Source organism: Zootoca vivipara, chromosome 1, assembly GCF_965207765.1.
Source record: "Zootoca vivipara chromosome 1, rZooViv2.hap1.1, whole genome shotgun sequence".
Classification (NCBI taxonomy): domain Eukaryota; kingdom Metazoa; phylum Chordata; class Lepidosauria; order Squamata; family Lacertidae; genus Zootoca; species Zootoca vivipara.
Window position 1 is genome coordinate 55,414,456 of NC_142582.1, and position 18,515 is coordinate 55,432,970.

General features: G+C 40.5%; 1 protein-coding gene across 8 annotated transcripts in view; it reads left to right on the plus strand.

Annotated features, from left to right (window-relative positions):
• Positions 1 to 18,515, plus strand: part of DAGLA (diacylglycerol lipase alpha) — a 97,789-nt gene that overhangs the window by 67,205 nt on the left and 12,069 nt on the right. For all 8 annotated transcript variants that reach the window (XR_015948756.1, XM_088665274.1, XM_088665246.1 and 5 more), the window contains 14 exons: positions 886 to 973; positions 3,968 to 4,102; positions 4,753 to 4,830; positions 5,908 to 6,032; positions 6,883 to 7,039; positions 7,326 to 7,409; positions 7,574 to 7,651; positions 8,892 to 8,972; positions 10,184 to 10,326; positions 11,128 to 11,196; positions 12,585 to 12,657; positions 16,504 to 16,700; positions 17,707 to 17,836; positions 18,167 to 18,345. Coding sequence is in view for 7 of the 8 variants with exons in the window: in XM_088665274.1 (XP_088521400.1) it covers positions 886 to 973; positions 3,968 to 4,102; positions 4,753 to 4,830; positions 5,908 to 6,032; positions 6,883 to 7,039; positions 7,326 to 7,409; positions 7,574 to 7,651; positions 8,892 to 8,972; positions 10,184 to 10,326; positions 11,128 to 11,196; positions 12,585 to 12,657; positions 16,504 to 16,700; positions 17,707 to 17,836; positions 18,167 to 18,345 (1,617 nt within the window). In the remaining variant the exon portion in view is untranslated. The remainder of the gene's footprint in view (positions 1 to 885; positions 974 to 3,967; positions 4,103 to 4,752; positions 4,831 to 5,907; positions 6,033 to 6,882; positions 7,040 to 7,325; positions 7,410 to 7,573; positions 7,652 to 8,891; positions 8,973 to 10,183; positions 10,327 to 11,127; positions 11,197 to 12,584; positions 12,658 to 16,503; positions 16,701 to 17,706; positions 17,837 to 18,166; positions 18,346 to 18,515) is intronic.

Below are 18,515 nucleotides of genomic sequence, written 5' to 3' on the forward strand. Positions count from 1 at the left end.
CACCCAATCCCACATATCCTCATGTCATATGCAGTAGCAGGGAAAGAGTGTTTGTTGGACCCTTCCTGGGGAGGAGCTCACTGGGGAGGAGAAAGCTCCTGTACCTGCCACCTCCTCAGTGTGTGCTGATAAGGCTTTCCCATCAGCTTCTCACAAGGTGGTTACTGTTCCCTTTCCATACATTTTTGACTCAGCTAAGAAAGCTGAGTGGGCCCATCCAAATAAGGCTAAACTGGTGTCTCGGGTTGCTAAGAAACATATTTTTGATGAGAAGATTATGCAACAGCTTCATTTTCTTGCTGTTGATCCACCCATGGCAGCTTTATGTTCCTTGGCTGTGATTCCTTCTAAAAAGGAAGTGGGACCCAAAGATTCCTGTGACAGATGGGTAGAGGGGGCTCTGTGTAGGAAATTTGAAGCTGGCTTTGTGACCTTTAGGGATTCAGTTACAGTGTTTGTATTTGCCAGGCAGTTTTTATGTGGGTGGATGAGTTTGGGACACAGGAGGATGGGCCCAAGCCCATCAAGGATGTTCTGAAAAAGATATCTCATGCTCCTGCTTTAGCTGCAGATGCTCCCATAAGATCCATAGCTTCCTCTATTGTTTTATGCTGTAGATCCATAGCTTCCTCTACTGTTTCATGATGTTTCATGCTGTAGGGCTTCATCAGTGTGAGGTAGATTCACATTCTCAAGTGAAGCTAGTCAGCTTTCTATTCTCAGGGTCTATTCTCACTGTTTGGTGAGCTGCTTCAAGAACCTCTCGCTCCCTTCTGCAAACAAGGAGGAACACAAAGGATGGCAATTCAAATTTTTTGTCTGTTCCCCCCACTCCCCCCACCTGGCATAATCCATTTGTAAACTCTTCCTTTCTGCATGTTGAAGGCACCGTTTGGAGGAAGGGCAGGCTAGCAGCTGGACCCGACGGCTCAAAGTTTTCCTCTGCTGCACACGAACAAAAGATTCCCAGTCAGTAAGTAGCACCTATCTTTTCATCACAGAGCAAATATCTGCTTTCTCAGACCATTACACTGAGAGATATCAATGGTAAATCTGCTTCATGTAATATTTCATAGAACTCCTATCTGGAGTTTAGTCAGCCAGTCCCCATGTGATTTGATGTGTACATAAATCTCCTGATTGCATGCTTAAGAGACCTGGAAACAGTTCTGAATGTTCAGTTGTGTTATCTCTGAATATGCTGTGAACATGGTGGAAGGAGCCATGGCACCTTGGGATCTTCCACACATGGGTGCTGCACCTCTGGCACAAGTCACTCACAAGAACTGGTGCAGACATAAAGTTCCCAATCATTTAATCATGGGTGAGGAGCTCAGAGTGAGACACTTGCAGTAGAGTAGAGGAAGAATCAACCCCCTCCCATATGCAAGGCTTCATATTTATTGGAACTATTGGAACTAAGCTATTTATGCAATTGCAAGAAAGAATAACTCCGTCCAGAACTTATTAAACCACCCAAATTGGCAAAGGACACAGAATGATGGACTAATTTTAAATGGACAGCACTTTCTTTTTAACGACCTGAAAAGGTGATGCGCTGTCAGATTAACAAGTATTACTTAGATTATTTTCAGTTATGAAGAGCTGAGAAGATTTTTTTCAAAGGGCATATAAAGATTGTATGTAACACAATGGTAGATGCCAATCAGATTAGTTATTAACATAATAACCCCATGTCAAGGAAGCCATGTCCTTACTTATTTACAACATTTGTAGGTTGCCATAACATAAAGATCTCTGGATTACTCAAAATAAATAAAATGACATCTCACCTAGTTGTCCGTTTCACTTGTGCAAAAAAAAAAAGTTTTTAAAAGGGTAGTCACCCAGTGTGTAAGAAGCAGGTGCTGATGGTGATCCGGACTTTTGTAGTACGGTATAGCTATGCCACTGTCAGGTGCTGCAGAGCAATGGTGGTCAGTCACTGAAGGGTAAAACTTTTTATTATATTTAGAGGTATATATTCTTCTTACAAGACAAAGCAAATGAGCTCAAATAATTGTATGTAAGCCACTCTGGGAGACTTTCTGGCTATAAACAAACAAATAAACAAACAATTTAAATATAAAGATGGATCTAAACTGAAAAGCATGGTTCCAAGGCATGATATTTAATATGTACTATAAAATTATGCAGGTCTTTTGTACATATCTAAACTGCTTGCTGCAGAAACATAGCATAATATTTACCTAGAGCAAACATATTTTTTAAAAATATTTTTTTCTAGAATACAGAAAAAAAGAATAATCACAAATAAACCAATTCCTCCATTACAATTTAGTTACAACTTAATACATCTATTACTATACTAATCCTATCATGCTAATGTTCTGCTGAACACAACTTCCTTCCTTCTCCACTCCTGGTTTTCAATTCTTTTCTCTTATTTTATGCGCTTTCTCCCTCTCTGTCTTTCTCTTAAATAAGTCTATCTCGTTTATAGACAGAAACAACTATTATTTATGTTGTAGGTTTTATGTTAATCCTGTCAGTGTCTTCACATTTTTGCAATACTTTACATAGTCCACAAATTTACTCCAGTCTTTTTGAAACTTCTGGTCTTTTTGCTCCCTTATCCTTCCAGTCATCCTTGCCAACTCTGAATATTCCATCAACTTAACCCGCCACTCGTCGACTGTTGGAATTTCTGTTGTTTTCCATCTTTGAGCGAATACCATTCTGGCGGCTGTGGTGGCATACATCAATAATCTTTGGTCGTTCTTATTAATTTCATTTCTCATTAGCCCTAACAAAAAGGCTTCTGGTTTCTTGGGGAAAGTATATTTTAACATCTTTTTAAACTCATTATACATTGACTCCCATAATATTTTTACTTTTTCACATAGCCACCACATGTGATATAATTCTCCATCCTTTTGGTTACATTTCCAACATTTCTTGTTTTTCTTTCTATAAATTTTTGCCATTTTGACTGGTGTCAGGTACCAACGGTACATCATTTTCATGACATTTTCTTTTAATACCATACATGCTGTAAATTTCATACATTGGTTCCATAACTTATACCACAGGTCATATTCAATATTGTAGCCAAATTCGATTGCCCATTTTATCATAACTTCCTTTGTCTCCTCCTAGAGCAAACATAATTGTTATGTTAAAGTGGAGTTGTCAAAACTACTATTGATTCTTTTGTATCCGATTTCTAGATTCTGGGGACAAATGGCAAGGGATGTCTGTCTTTATTGTGCATTACCTGTAAGCTTCCTAAGGTCTTCAGGCTGTGTGCTGTTGGAGACAGTAAAGTGGTCTAGATGGACCTTTGGGTGAGAGTGATGCAGAACACAGAGTTAGGGTCTGGGAGGTCTGACTTGAAATCCATTATTCACCATAAAGTTTAATGAGTGTCCTTTAAGAAGCCACTGATCCCATTTGCATGTACCCCCAAACCATAGCTTAGCATGAACATGCAAATATGTGGGTTCCCAGAGTGAAGAATAGCACTCCTTCCTTATCCTTGCTTACTACCTGGGACTAAACCTTGTTTGGTCTTTGTATTATGCTCCTTCAAGTATACTAGGCCTTGGCCCAGTATACCTGAAGGAACATCTCCACCCCCATTGTTCAGCCCAGACACTGAATGTTATAGTAGTAGTAGTACCTGTTCTTAGCATTGCCTGTGAACTGGGCTTCTATCTCTCAGCCTAGCCTACTTCATAAGGTTGTTGTGATGATAAAATAAGGTAACCCTTTGTATGCCACCTTGAGTTCCTTAGAGGAAAAGTGTGATAAATCCTGCAGAATTCTTTTCTTAGAAGAATAAATTAGAATGAGATGGGGAAGCCAGTTCTAACCTAGGTAGCAAAGTGGATGTTTTGGAAGAGCATCTGAGAATTACATTTTCAGTACCAGTGATTGTTACTAGCTCTCTCTCTCTTGCTTGTTACAAGTTCATTTACCATCTTCCCCTTTTGGGATTTTTCAGGATGCCTACTCTGAAATTGCATATCTCTTTGCTGAGTTTTTCCGAGATCTTGACATAGTCCCATCTGATATCATAGCAGGCCTGGTACTTCTCCGCCAACGACAGAGGGCGAAACGCAGTGCAGTACTGGATGAAGTGAGTATGCAGACTGCTTTCTGTGCTTTTTCACTGCTGAAATACAGGTGTTACTAATATGTTTATCTGGATTTTAATCGCCTATTGTCATGCGTTTCAGAAATGAGGAATCCCCAAATCTTTGCCTAGCTATTCCTAAGATATAACAGTCCGTCACCTCCCAATGACCAATAATGAAAAAATTGTAACACACATTTTTCAGTGTTTTGTTGATAAACTTCACAAACAGCTTGGTACTGGAATGTGGGAAATCATGATTTTTAGGCATCACAAACTTTGAGTTGTTACAAAACTAGCAGTCCCAGGATATAGTCTGAAGGCAACTGAGGTACCACCACGCTTCAGCTAAGCAGGTCTGGTCTGTGTCTGAATGGATTACCCCCTTGAATTCCATGATGGAAGAAAGGAGGGACAGAACTGAAATAACAATAATAAACAGTTTAAAAATAGTGGTTAGTTTTTCATGTTTTTAGGCTTTAGAGTGGAGGTGTTAGGAACACAAACAAAATTATTATGAAACTTTGGCAGAATATAGTGAGAATCTTGTTTCTGATTAACAGTGATCCAAGCCAAATGGGGCTTCCCTCTCCTTGAGTACAAATGGAATGCTTCAGGGTCATGATCTCAGTCTCTTATTATGTGATTTACAGGCAAACAATGATATTCTAGCTTTCTTGTCCGGGATGCCAGTAACCAGGAACACCAAATATCTGGACCTGAAAAACTCAGTAAGTCATCAGACTCTAATGCTACTTTGACACAATTGCAGAGTACACACTAGCTTATCAGGCCCAATAAATCAGTCATCTTTTATTTCCTCTAATGCAAACTATTATTCTAATCAGAATAGGCCCAGTGCTTTTTTCTGGGGGGACGCAGGAGTATGCATACCCCTAAACATTTTATGAATCTTTGTACTTTTGTCCATTTACTGTATTTATTTTTCCCAATTTGAACTATAAAATGGTGATTTTCTTCACCATTCACCAATGAGAGTACCCCTAAACGGTTTTTTTGGGGGGGAAGCACTGGAGAGGCTTATTAGTATGTTGCAACAAAAAGAAAAGCTGGAAGTGGCAGCATGAATTGCTCGGCATTTAATTTTCCCAACCCAATTTTATGTAATGAAAGCAGTATGATGCTCTGGATGTTACCTGCAGGCCAGATTATTCATAACCTCTCAAGCCACATGTGTCTTCTTCCCTTATCAGTGTAGGGATAAAGTCCTTGTCCTGTTAAATAATGTACGAAAAAGGAAGTACAAATGCACTTTCACTTTGTGAAATCTCTTAGGCAGTCAAGAAGCCCAAACCCTTTTTGTCTGTGTGTGCTGTGGGAATAAGAGCCTCAAATGCTGAACCTGGTGCAACTTGGGTTAGCTTAAAGGTTGTTTGTAGTTTAAATGAACCAGCATCCCCCTGATTTGGATGTAATGTGGAACTTCATGTAGTTTAAAAGCAGAAGTGAGCATTTCCAGTCTCCTTTCAGCTGTCCCCGAGATTGGGGGCAGGAGAGTGCAAGCCCAAGACAGTGTGGCCAATGGTTAATGGTGATGAGAGTTGTGATCTAGTAACTTCTGGAAGACACTACGTTGGCTACCCCTGCTCTAAACTATGGGTTAGTATTGCGTCTGAAAAATGGCCTTTGGCTTCTAGAGAAGCCTGGAAGGAGAGAGGACAGGGTTTTTTGAAGGTCCAACAAACAAAAAATATATTTTGCGGGGTAGGGAACTGATATGGAAACAGTGAGAGGGAGACATCTCCAATGATGCCATCAGGACACTAAATATTTCTTGTTTCCTCCAGCAAGAAATGCTGCGATACAAAGAGGTTTGTTACTATATGCTCTTTGCATTGGCTGCCTATGGCTGGCCCATGTATTTGATGAGGAAACCTACCTGTGGACTTTGTCGCCTGGCCAGATCTTGCTCGTAAGTGTTCACCCAGGCTGTCTCTATGTACATTTCCTCCCCACTTTCTACTCGTGTATTTATTGTTCCTTGTCGTCTTTAGTAAATCCTTTCCTCATTCTCTCTTCCATTTTTGTAGTCTCATTTTTGGCCTACACAAGGCTTTGCTTTTTAAAAATGGCTTTTACGTATCTCACTTTGAGGAGGTTACAAAGTAATTTTATCCTATCCACATGTACTTGCTATGATGATTTAGTTGATATTCCTCCATTGCAGGGGGTTAGACTGGATGGCCCTTGGAATCCCTTCAATTCTGTGATTCTATTAAATGTCATTTATCTCCATGTAGCATCTCATTGTTCCTTAATAGGCCTTTGAATATTCATATGCATCTTTACTTAGGAGGATGTCCACTGATTTCAGTGGGATTTACATCTTCGTAAGCATGCACAGGTTGTAGTCCTAAGTGCCTAAATCAGGGTTTGGAAGGTTTCTTATATTTGAGTGCACATATTCATAATGTCAACTCTGCAGATAGTTAAGGTTTATGTCAGATATACTGAAGTTGCATTATTAAATAGTCAATAGTGGTCTGGTGCCTCTATAAAGTCTGATTTCTTTTTTCTTTTCTCTTTTCTGACCTGTTGTCTTTCTCTTTAATTTTTACCCATTTGTTCCTTTATCCTATAAATTCACAGAACTATCTTTTAGGTTGCTGGTATATTATTTTTTCCAGAATGAAAACAGAGCTAGCATTTTGTGTAAGTAAAATGTCTTCAGTAAGCTAGGATCTTCTATTGCTTTTCTTCCATCCTTCATCTCTTTTTCCATTCCTTTCCAAATGGTATTTACCTGTACTTTTTATTTAAAGATGCTGTTGTCTCTGCCCCTCTCGGCCACGTTATGCACCTGGTGTCACAATAGAGGAAGATAATTGCTGTGGCTGCAATGCTATCGCCATCCGTCGCCACTTTCTTGATGAAAACATGAGCTCTGTGGACATTGTGTACACTTCCTGTCATGATGCGGTAAGGACCATCTAAGAGCTTCCTTGCTCTGAAGGACATTTCTGGGGCATTTCAGAGCCATGTTTTAAGCCAACAGGTCTAGCAGCTAATTTATAGCCTGAAGTTACTATCAGTGGTATACAGATAAGGCCTTATGTATGCTCAAGTAGATTGAGCTCAAGGGTGCTGCTGTCCTTTGAAGGCTTATCTGCTGGCTGTTTTACTTGTTTGTTGGGAGGGTGAAAGTCAATTCATTTCAGTAAGGCTATATTTAGGCAAGACTGATGTGATGCTGCATTTCCTTTAGGTCTATGAAACTCCCTTCTACGTTGCTGTGGATCATGAGAAGAAGAAAGTGGTCATCAGTATCCGAGGAACTTTGTCCCCAAAGGTAATGCTGGGTCCTGCTCTGTTCACTCTCACAATAGATGCCATTTCATGCTAGGCTCCTAGGAATCCTCTGCTCCCACATTTCACATTGCATTGTAGAAACGTATCATTAGCGTTTTATGATTCATTCTAATATACAATTGGTCCTCCTTCTTACTTCTCCAGGATGCTCTGACTGACCTGACTGGAGATGCTGAGCGTCTCCCTGTGGAAGGTCATCATGGAACCTGGCTTGGACACAAGGTATTCGTCACTTTCTTATTTTACCTAGTTGGTCTGTAATTTCAGCCCTCTCTTTTCTCAGTTTCTCTTGAAAGCAAAGTAGCAAACGATTTAAAATGATTTGTGATCCTTTTCATGAAGGACATGGCATAATTGTAAAGTATTGCTACTGAAAAAGTAACAGTGCAAGTGTGTCAAAGTTGCTAGTCAAATAAAAATAAAATCAAGAACCAACGCCTGGTAATAACTTCACAAGGTTGCTGGAGTCCAGACAGTTGACTGTTGCAGAACTGAATTCAAAAAAGCCAATGTTCATAAAAGCTCCTGCATTGAGAAATAGGTTTACAATGGGGCACAATGGCCCTGTGCTTGATAAGGCAGCATTACCATTTGCGGTCTTGCAGCCACACCCAACGCAAGACACCATGCTTGTGCAGCACTGTGAGTAAGCGCCTGGAAAATTATCAGTATAGGTCAACCATAAAGAGAAACCATGACAAAATGGTTTGTAAATTGTGCATGGCCCCTGTGATAAGCACTGGAGATGCAGGAGAGAAAAATCAGATTATTTTTCCATATATTAGATATGTCAAAAAAGGAAATTCTGGAAGAGTATACCGTAATCAATTAAGGATATAGTGGTTTTATTATTATTATTATTATTATTATTATTATTATTATTATTACTAAAACTGTTGTGTTGGGCTGTAGAAAGCACGGTGCCAATGTAAGGGACATGGAATGAACCCTTCTGGTTATGGCTAGAATTGAAAAACCAGTAGACAGAAAACAGCTGAGGTATTAGAGAAGGACAGAAAAATGTGGAACATGCCCTTTTTAAAATATCTGCCACATATAGTTAGAGCAGGAGAAAGAAGACTTTTTTTAGAAAAATGGAATAGGTTTGTGCAACAGCCCTCCCACCCCTAGTGGTTGCTGAGCCAGGATGTCCACGAGAACCATCAGCCATGGGTGACATGATCCTCAGCCGCTGAGAGCCCACTTCACCAGCGGCTGGTTGATGCTGGAGAAGGTGGATGACCTCATAGTTCTAGGGCCCTTTAAATGGTCCAAGGAGAGAGGGGAAAAGAGGAGTCAGGGAGGGTCTGGAGGAAAAATAAATGAAAAAGTAAGAGCACATTGATGTGAGTATGTATTTGAGTATGTAGAGTATGATCAGATATGTTATTGAAGTGCTGATGCAGGCCACTCAGCTGTGCTAAAACTCACCCTTTCACTTCTCCTTTCTTCCTCCTTTTAGGGGATGGTGCTGTCTGCGGAGTACATCAAAAAGAAACTAGAGCAGGAGATGGTGCTCTCTCAGGCCTTTGGGCGTGATTTGGTGAGACTTTGTTTTTCTGCATTGTGGTCAGGAGATAGGCCACGTTCCTCTGCTAACTATAGAACATTATATCTGAATTACTAGAAACAATGTCAACATCTGAACACTTCTAACATTTGTAGCTGTTCAGTGCCCTTGGCCACCAGAAGAATAATTTACTGTTCTGTTGAACAGTTACTGGAAACAGTGTTGGGGGGAAATAAGTCATTGAAGTTGGGAAATGGAAAGGAAGGCAGAAAATCACCTTATTCCAAGATGCTAAAAAGAGGTAAAATTTAATTGAAAATCAGTTTCCACATTAATGGCTTGCTTGAGTCTTGCAATAAATTATAGAGTAATTTTGCACACATGTGTGCACACATAAAGAACAACTTAACCTATCTGTTTTATAAAGCGAATTACAATGTGTGCTATATCATTACATCTATAATTCTTTTGACAGCAGAGTATGTGTATGTTGCCTATACAAAATGTTCTTCAGGAAGTGCTCAAAGAAGAATTAGCCTACTATAAGGATGTGTAAGGAATTCAGTCTTTGTGAATATATATATGAAATGATCCGATTCACACATCTTGGACTAACGTGCAAATTGGAATTTAGCTTTCCACAGGATTTTAACACTTCTCTAATGCTGAGATACAGTCCTTAGCCTGTATATTAAAATATTAAAATACACATTTTGATGTTGTTTTTAAGTAAAATAAACATTTAAATTTGTGTTTAAATATGTATTTAAATATATAATGTGTTTTGAGAGAGCCTTCTAAAATTGCAGAACAGAATGAAAAGTACAACATGCAAAAATGACACAACTCAGAAATAGATAATGCAACCTTGGAGTGCTCTGCAATCTTTTTGCCTTTCTTTCACATCAGTCTGTTTTCAGAATTAATCCTGCTGTTCTTTAGACTGTGGCTCCAGACTTTTGTAATTACTTAGGAGCTCAAGATTTGCTTTTTATATTTATCCTATAATTGAGTGCATTTATAGTGCCTTACATACATTCTCTTACTGTAATACTCAAAGGATCTTTTCCCCATATTGGAGATTTGGGGCAGGGATCTGTGAGTGGCTTGCCTTAAGCCACCTAAGTGAGTTTGTGGCTGGGATGAGACTTACATTAGGCTCTCTTATATTTTAGCTAAAGGGGGAAGGATTTGATTAGATTTGCCCAATTATGCAAATACCTAATTGTTTTTTTGTTTTGTAGGGCAGAGGAACAAAACACTATGGCCTAATTGTTGTGGGCCATTCCTTAGGGGCAGGCACAGCTGCCATTCTGTCCTTCCTGCTGCGTCCCCAGTACCCAACTCTAAAGTGCTATGCCTACTCTCCCCCAGGTGGACTCTTAAGGTAAGTATTTGTATTTATACAATTTGTATTTATATATATAAGGGAAGGGGGAGCCATAGCATCTGAGATTTTAGCAAGCATATTCTGTGCATTTTCAGGCTTGCATCTTCGGGTTTAAGGATTTTTTATTTATTTTTTAAATGAAAGCTAAGAATAGGATGTTGACCTACCTCAGATGTCAACTTCTGATGTGCCCTATCACAGATAGGAGTTGCTTCTGTTGAATGTCCAGAGGGATGCCTATGATGACAGACTCTGTGGCCATAGTTGTTCAATACATCAGTAGTGATGTAAATCATATCAGTGTATTTGGAGGGGGAATCACAAGTCAATTGACCCTGAAAGAAATTGATTTCTATTTTTTTTTCCCTTTGTGACACACCTGGAAGGTGGGTTCCTTATTTGGAATCAGGACCACATTCTATTTCTAAGCCTCATGTGGGCTAGCCTAGTTATATATTGGTGGTGGGCATTCTGGGATTGCTCTCTTTCTCACTATATGAAAACATTTCCATCCAATGTAGTGTTTCTTCACTTTCTGTGTTTCTCAAATGCACTCTGGATTTGCCCATATGAAGTACAACATACGAAGAATACTCTGATGATCCAGTTCACGTTTGGTCTACCACACTGGAATATATTTCAGAGTTGTATCTCTAGAATAGTTGGTTTAGTGAACAGGCAGTGTGCCAGCCTTATAAATTCAGAAACTGGACATTTCTGATTCAGATAATTAATTGGATAGTAAGTGTCCCTTTCTGATAATGAAATCCCACCAGTTCCTTCTTGTTTCCCTTCTAGTGAGGATGCAATGGAGTACTCCAAAGAGTTTGTTACTGCAGTTGTGCTAGGCAAAGACCTAGTCCCCAGGCAAGTCAAGAAGTCTGAAATTTCTTGTTTCAGTGTTTCTTTGTTTTATACCAAAGCTCCGTGCTTCCTTTCTGAAAGATCCCAATTCACATTTTTCTCATTTTCTTATTTACCAATCTTCAACCCCCGTCTTGCTTGTCCCTCTTTTCCTAGCTACCTGTATTGCTGTGTCTTTTACCTGGACTCATTCATTGATGTAATGCGTATCTGTGTATTGGCATATCCCTCCCCTATCTCTCAGTTGCCTGTATTAGTGAAAAAGGTGAATATTCTGATTCCACAATTATGTTCATTGTGGCATCTGGCATCTATTTGCCATCTCCTTAGTTATCTGTGCTGTCATTTACACATTTGTGCTCTCTCCCAGGTCACCTCTTCTGAGCCATCTTACACCTGTGAATTGTCTCCTGGCTATATCTTCCGTGTCATCTTCCATCTTTGCACTGTATCTTGAGCTATACGTGTTGTCACATCACTCCTGCCTAGCATCTCTGTAGTATGTGAACTGTGTCATCTTACACTTGTGTACTGTGTATCGTTTTATGTGCATTATCATCTCTTGCTTACCTGTGTGCTTTTTCATTTCTCACCACCTCACAATTGTGTATAAGGTTCTTGGCTCTTTTTTATGTTAAAGGCTCATATCCTTTTGCATTTCTTTGTCCTAAGAAAGACACATCTGTGGCCCATGGGTGGCATGCATCCCTTTCATGAGGTTAGCATGGGTGCCCAAACTATTACTCCACTAAATGCCTCCCATCACCAAATTTATTGAGATGGCAGTGGAGAGGAAGGTGCGAAGGGTGGAATCGTACCTTAGTCCTCATGTAGATCATGCTCCTCCACACATCTGAGGCTGAGAAGACTGCAGTCTCTCCATGCTGCAGTGGGAAGCTGCCTGCTTTTCTTGGCCTGAGATGGAAAAAAAGTTCACTACCCGTTATGTAGAAGCACCTCCCGCCTGTTTATCTATGATTATCTGGATAGTGGTACTTCACACTTCTAGTCCGTCTTCCTAGTTTGCTTGTTTTACCTGTCCTATGGTATCTAAAATCTCTGAACCATTATCTTGGTTAAAAGCATTTTGATAACCTGCTTCCCTTTTGAGTATTGACTTCTCACACCCATGTGTCGTATTTTTTGTTATCTATATTTTTAGTTAAGTAGTTTGCCTACTATATTATTCACTTACTCATTGGATTACCTGTAATATATCTGCTCGTATCTTTCTAACGGGTTAGGAATTGTCTTCAGTATATTTGTATAAAATAGCCTTATACTGAGCCATGGGTAAGTCTACTCTGATCCCATCTCTCTTTACTTTCCTGTATATGCTCCTTATAATAGTTATACCTGCATCAGTGCATATGATATTCTTTATCCCTCAGGATTGGGCTCTCACAACTGGAGGGATTTCGCCGGCAGCTTCTTGATGTTCTGCAGAGAAGTAACAAACCAAAGGTAAGAAGAGTTGGAATCTCTTGTGTTTTTAGGCTTTTGATGTTTAAATGGAGCTTGCTATATATTTCCATTGTGATGTTTTAATCTGTTAGCCAGATTAGACAGGTTATGAAAATTAGGCAGGTTATAATTTGTAAAATAATAAATAAAGATTTCAAGTCTATCTGAAATTAAATTACCGTATATACTGGCGTATTAGACGGCTTTTGAACCCAGGAAATTTTTTTCAAAAGTTGGGGGCCCGTCTTATACGCCGGGTCCAAGAATCTGCGGTCACCGCATACGGTGGGGGGAGCTCAAAAACGGCCGCATCCCCACTGTATGCAGTGACCATATGAACGCAAAGAAGCGTGCTCGGGAGGGGGCTGCTCCCCGCCAGGGAGAATGGCTCCCTCATGGCTTTGTCACCTGGATCAGCGCAGAGATACAGTTTTGTGTATTTCATTGGTGTCAAGCTGCTGCCTCTTCTCTTTTTGTCAGCGCAAAGCAAAGGGATCTCTCCGTCTCTCTCTCTCTCTCTCTCTCTCCGCTCTCTCTTTCACTGCTGCTCAGCGTCTTTCGCTGGCTGTGTGAGCCTCCGATGTCTCTGCCCCTCTATCGCTATCCTCTCTATGGTTTCTTTCCCCCCTTTTGCTCGATTTCTCTGCCTCCCTCTCCCTCTCCCTCTCCCTGGCTTCTTTCCCCCTCTCAATAACTAAGCAAACCAACCAACAAACAAACCACCATTTCCCCGGCTGCAGACTTGAGTGCTGGAGAAGACAGCCTCCCCTCCCCGCCAAAAAAGGGCTGGAGTACATCCCAAATTCTATATTTTAACTTGAAAAGTAAGGGGTCGTCTTATACGCCCAGTCGCCTTATACGCCAGCATATACGGTATTTGTGTCACATGCATTCTGAAAAGGTTCCTGCTTATTTGTTAAGGACTTCATGTTTCATCTGTTGCTGCCCCAGGTCTATGATAAATTGGCATAAGCAACCTAATTCTAGTTATTTTAAGATTAGACCTTGTCTGCCTTACTGCAGATTCACAGTCTAAGTGTAAATTTCATGTGTATCTGTCATATAGCATCTGCCTGAGCTACAGGAAGGGATTAATGTAGCTTCTTACCTTCTTGTTAAAAACTGTATCAAATGAGAGAGGGGCTTCCTGTTACTGCTTGAATTCCATTTGTATTACTGTAGTTAGAAATCTGATAATTTAGCCTCTGGCATATTGGCATAGTTTGACACGTGCCTGCCTTGATCCCCTTGTGACTATTCCCCCTGGGTTAAAAGGTGATGGTATTCTTAGTTGAATCTATTTTCGTTTTTCTCATTTGCCCATTCCACAATTGTTCAATTGCATGAATATGCCATTAAGCAGACAAGGTATTTTGAAGGCTGTTACACTTGCACAGCTGTGATCACACATTTAAAAAAGTTTACTCTAGGAAAGTAACATACAAGCAAACTCTGTAACTGCTTCTTGTGTATTGTGTGATATTGGGATAGCCCAGTATAGAATCATAGAGTTGGAAGAGACCACAAGGGCCATCCAGTCCAACCCCCTGCCAAGCAGTATGCAGGACAAGAGAATGTAATACTTAAATACACTATCAGGGAAAGGAGCCAATATTAAAAGGACACAGTGCTATTCTGATGAGGTAAAGAGAGATGCAGTTCTATATATTAACAGTATTCTTTATGATCAAATGCAGTTCTGTCCGTGTGTGATGTCAGGCCTGGAAAGTCACCAGACTGGGTTATTGTTTTCCCCCTATATTTAGATTCTGTAGATTTCACATGTCTTAATCTCTGTTGCCAAGAGGGAGTTTGCCTGAGAGACTGTCTGGTAAATGTTAATCACTTCCTATTGGACAACTACCTGCGACAGTGCGATGGCACTTTTTCACCTTGGCGCCATTGGGCTGGCCCTCACTTATAGTGCAACCACCTCACAGTACACCAATTGCACAAATTTCTACAAATTACCCCAGATTATCTAGGGGGGACTTGTATGAGGGAAAACTTAATGATTTGCAGTCTGAGGCAGGATTTGATCCAATAAACAAGAAAGATTTTATTAAACAAAGGAAGTTTATGACACAAAGCGGGTAAAACAAAGGTTACTTCAAGTTATAATGTTATTTCAGGTAACGGTTCACCTAATCATATTTATATTAAATCTAACTGATGTTATGGACTTCTAATCATATTTATATTAAATCTAACTGATGTTATGGACTTCTAATCATATTTATATTAAATCTAACTGATGTTATGGACTTCTAATCAAGCACAGCTTCTTTTAAACTTCAGTTGCTTAAGTTCAGTTTCTTCACTTTAGGTAGATGTTACATGTTTTTAGACTAAAGAGTAAATGCTCAGTTTATTTCCAGTTATTTCACTTCAGTTCTTTCTCAGTTGTTGCACAGCTGTTGCAGCTTAATACTTTGGTTATTAAACAAGGTGGTACTTTCTGTCAGTTACACACCCCTTCGACAACCCTACTCCCGACTGAGGTGCTCCAAGTAACAGACCCAAGAGATCTCCACACCCCTCTTAACTGGTTTGGGAGTCTTCTCTTTTCGTAGACGAATCTCTCCCCTTCTGACTAGAATGAGACCTACGTAGACTGTATCTTTCCAGCTTCTACTTCTCCAGGCTCAGCCTCAGCCTCCCAGTTAATTCCTGGTCTGTTACTCTCACAGGACTCCACACACTGTCCTTCACACTAAGCTCAGAGACTCCTTTCTGTAGCTTTTGATATATTCTTCAGAGTGGATGTTTCTACCCAGAACCAACTCTCTCTCCTCTCACTCCCTATTTCCCAACCTAAAACTTGTCTCTCCAGAACTTATCCTTTTCAATACCCTCTCCTGGAACCCCGGCCAATCAGAAGTGGCCATTCGTCAACCGTTTGCTGGCAGGGAAAAAGAAAAAGAAAACACTTGGTGACCAAACCTGCCCAGCAAAACAAACTTTTCTGTCACACTACCGCCCTTTCTTTCTTACAATAATATAACCCCAAATTCTGTCTAATTTGAACTGTAATAAATACAGTTGGTTTTCAAACAGCCTAGTTCTCGAATGTTTTGGCTCCCGAACGATCAAAACCCCAAAGTGAGTGTTCCGGTTTTCAAACATTCTTTTGGAAGCCAAATGTCCAACGGGGCTTCTGATTGGCTGCAGGAGCTTCCTGCAGCAAATCAGAAGCTGTGCTTTGGTTTTTGAATGTTTTGGAAGTCGAATGGACTTCCAGAATGGATTCCGTTTCGACTTCCACGGTACAACTATAATTGGTTAGCTCACAAATGATCAGATTTATGACATCACTAGGTAAAGGTAAAGGGACCCCTGACCATTAGGTCCAACCGTGACCGACTCTGGGGTTGCGGCGCTCGTTTCGCATTATTGGCCGAGGGAGCCGGCATACAGCTTCCGGGTCATGTGGCCAGTATGACAAAGCCGCTAAAATTTGGAAGTTTTCTCCTTCAAATGAGATTGCCACTTGTCCTTGCTCAAAGTAGAAACCTGAGTGATAGATGCCTCTAAGAGATGAACTCTAGCTTCTTTGAATGCATGAACTCAGAATCAGATATGCTCAATGATATAGAGATAGAGATATGGCTGTTTTTCCATGTTTTTATTATTGCTAATATACAAATCAAGAAATCTAGTCCATAGTGTGATTGGTGCCTTCTTTTCTGCATTATGAGTGTCCAATGCCTTTTTTTAAAAAAACAATCTGCCCAAATACTAATGTGAACTTTTCCGCTTTGTACCATGATACCATGTCAGCACTTCTGCCTTGCACTTAATTGCATTACTTCAGAGTCCTCCTTTCCTTTCTCTTTTCTTGGACAGTGGAGAATCATTGTGGGTGCCACAAAATGCATTCCCAAGTCTGAGCTCCCTGAAGAGCAAGAAGTGAATTCAGTAACCAGTCACCGCCTCTGGACCCACCCCAGTGACTTAACCATTGCCCTGTCAGCAAGCACACCACTCTATCCTCCTGGGCGCATCATTCATGTCGTTCACAATCATCCTGCTGAACAGTGTTGGTGGGTAAAGCTGGGAACAATATTCAGCAAACTGTTAGATGGGCTTTCTTGGTGGCCAGGGCAGGGTGGTGGTGGTGATGATCTTATTTTCTGAGAGTTTCCAACTTGTAATTTTGGTGGCACCTTTACTGATAGTGCAGCACATATGGATATTATTAAAAAATTTCCCCATGGGAACTCTAGTTTGGTTTTACGTGCTCTGCATTTATCCCATAGTACCAGCCGTGGTGGGTGGAAATTGCCAGGGTCTTCATCTCCCCCCCCCCAACCAAAAAGCAAAGCCCCTCAGGAACAAAGGATGGTTTACATCTGGGTGGGAGACTAATTGACCCAAACTGAGAAGACTCTCACTAAACAAAAGGTTAGGCCAGGTAGTTCACTGCAGTCAGTGAGTATTTCATCAAGGATAAGCTATTAATATTTTTTAAAAACCTCTGTGTATGCATTTACATGCAGATAGTTTTGTTTGCCTGGTCTGCTGAATGTAACATTCCAAGCTATAGAAGAAAAAAATGAGAAATGCAGCTGAGCATTAGAATGACAAAATTATGTAATAACCAGGTACTCTTGATGACATTGTAACCTTGGGAATATAGCCATGATACCAAGATATCTGCAGAAGCTTGTGGCTTTATTCTCTTGGCAGTTTAGCTCCTGCCTGAATTGGTATTTAGTAGAGGAGCACTGTAGTGCGGAAAGAGATGGATGACAGGAGATAACTGCTTGAGTCTTGTTTGCTTCTGTTCTCTGCTGATCCCATATTATAGCATTTCATAATGTCAGTTAATTGTGCAGGACAAGATGTGATATGAATGCTTCTGCCTTAGAATATGAGTCTGAAAGAACTGCCTTTGTGTTCTGTTATTCATTTGGGTCCTTTGAGTGATGTCCCTTACACCCAGCCCCACTGTGTGTCCCACTGTTTTTTCTCTGGGGTCATCATTCCTTCCCCCTCTAATTTGCTTCTTTCCCCATGACTGTGCCTTTCTTGACTCTCCCCCCCCAGCTGCTGTGATCAGGACGAACCCACATACTTTGCCATTTGGGGAGACAACAAAGCATTTAATGAAGTGATAATTTCCCCAGCAATGCTACACGAACACCTGCCTTATGTGGTCATGGAGGGTCTTAACAAGGTAATAATGGGCATTATTTGGGGAGGTACCAGAAGGGATAGAAGACAACCAAAAAGTTCATGCTGAACATCTTGGTGTGAATCATTTGGATCACCAAAACTGATTCACAGATGAAGAAAAGGACGGACATTATGATGAAGGGATTGTGTATCCAGCAAAATGCGAGGTGTACATACAAAAATTTTGTTGAAAATCAAAAGCACTGATATAACATGATGCTGCGATCCATTTTAGGCATGCTGTGGGACATTTGACTTTTATGTCAAAAGTCAGGTTAGGTTGGAAATGATAACTGAAGAAAACTGTTCTCTACCAATTTATTTTGCACAGGTACTGGAGAATTATAACAAAGGCAAAACAGCCTTGCTTTCTGCAGCCAAAGTGATGGTGAGTCCTACAGAAGTGGACCTCAACCCAGAGTTGATCTTCCAGAATCAGCCTCTGCCTAGGCTTTCTGTGCAGATTGGAATTGGAGACATAGTAGTGGACAGAAGGAACAGCAGCACTAAGTAAGGATGTGGCTCTGATTTTCTAGAAAGATCTACTAAAGACCCCTGATGGACGTATTCCTTCCTGCTATGTGATAACTGCTGTGGTGTTGGTGGCTATCGTGATGTCATAAATGAGGAGTTGTATCTGCGGTGTTCTTTTCTGTGGCTTGTTCCAAGAGATAATAGCG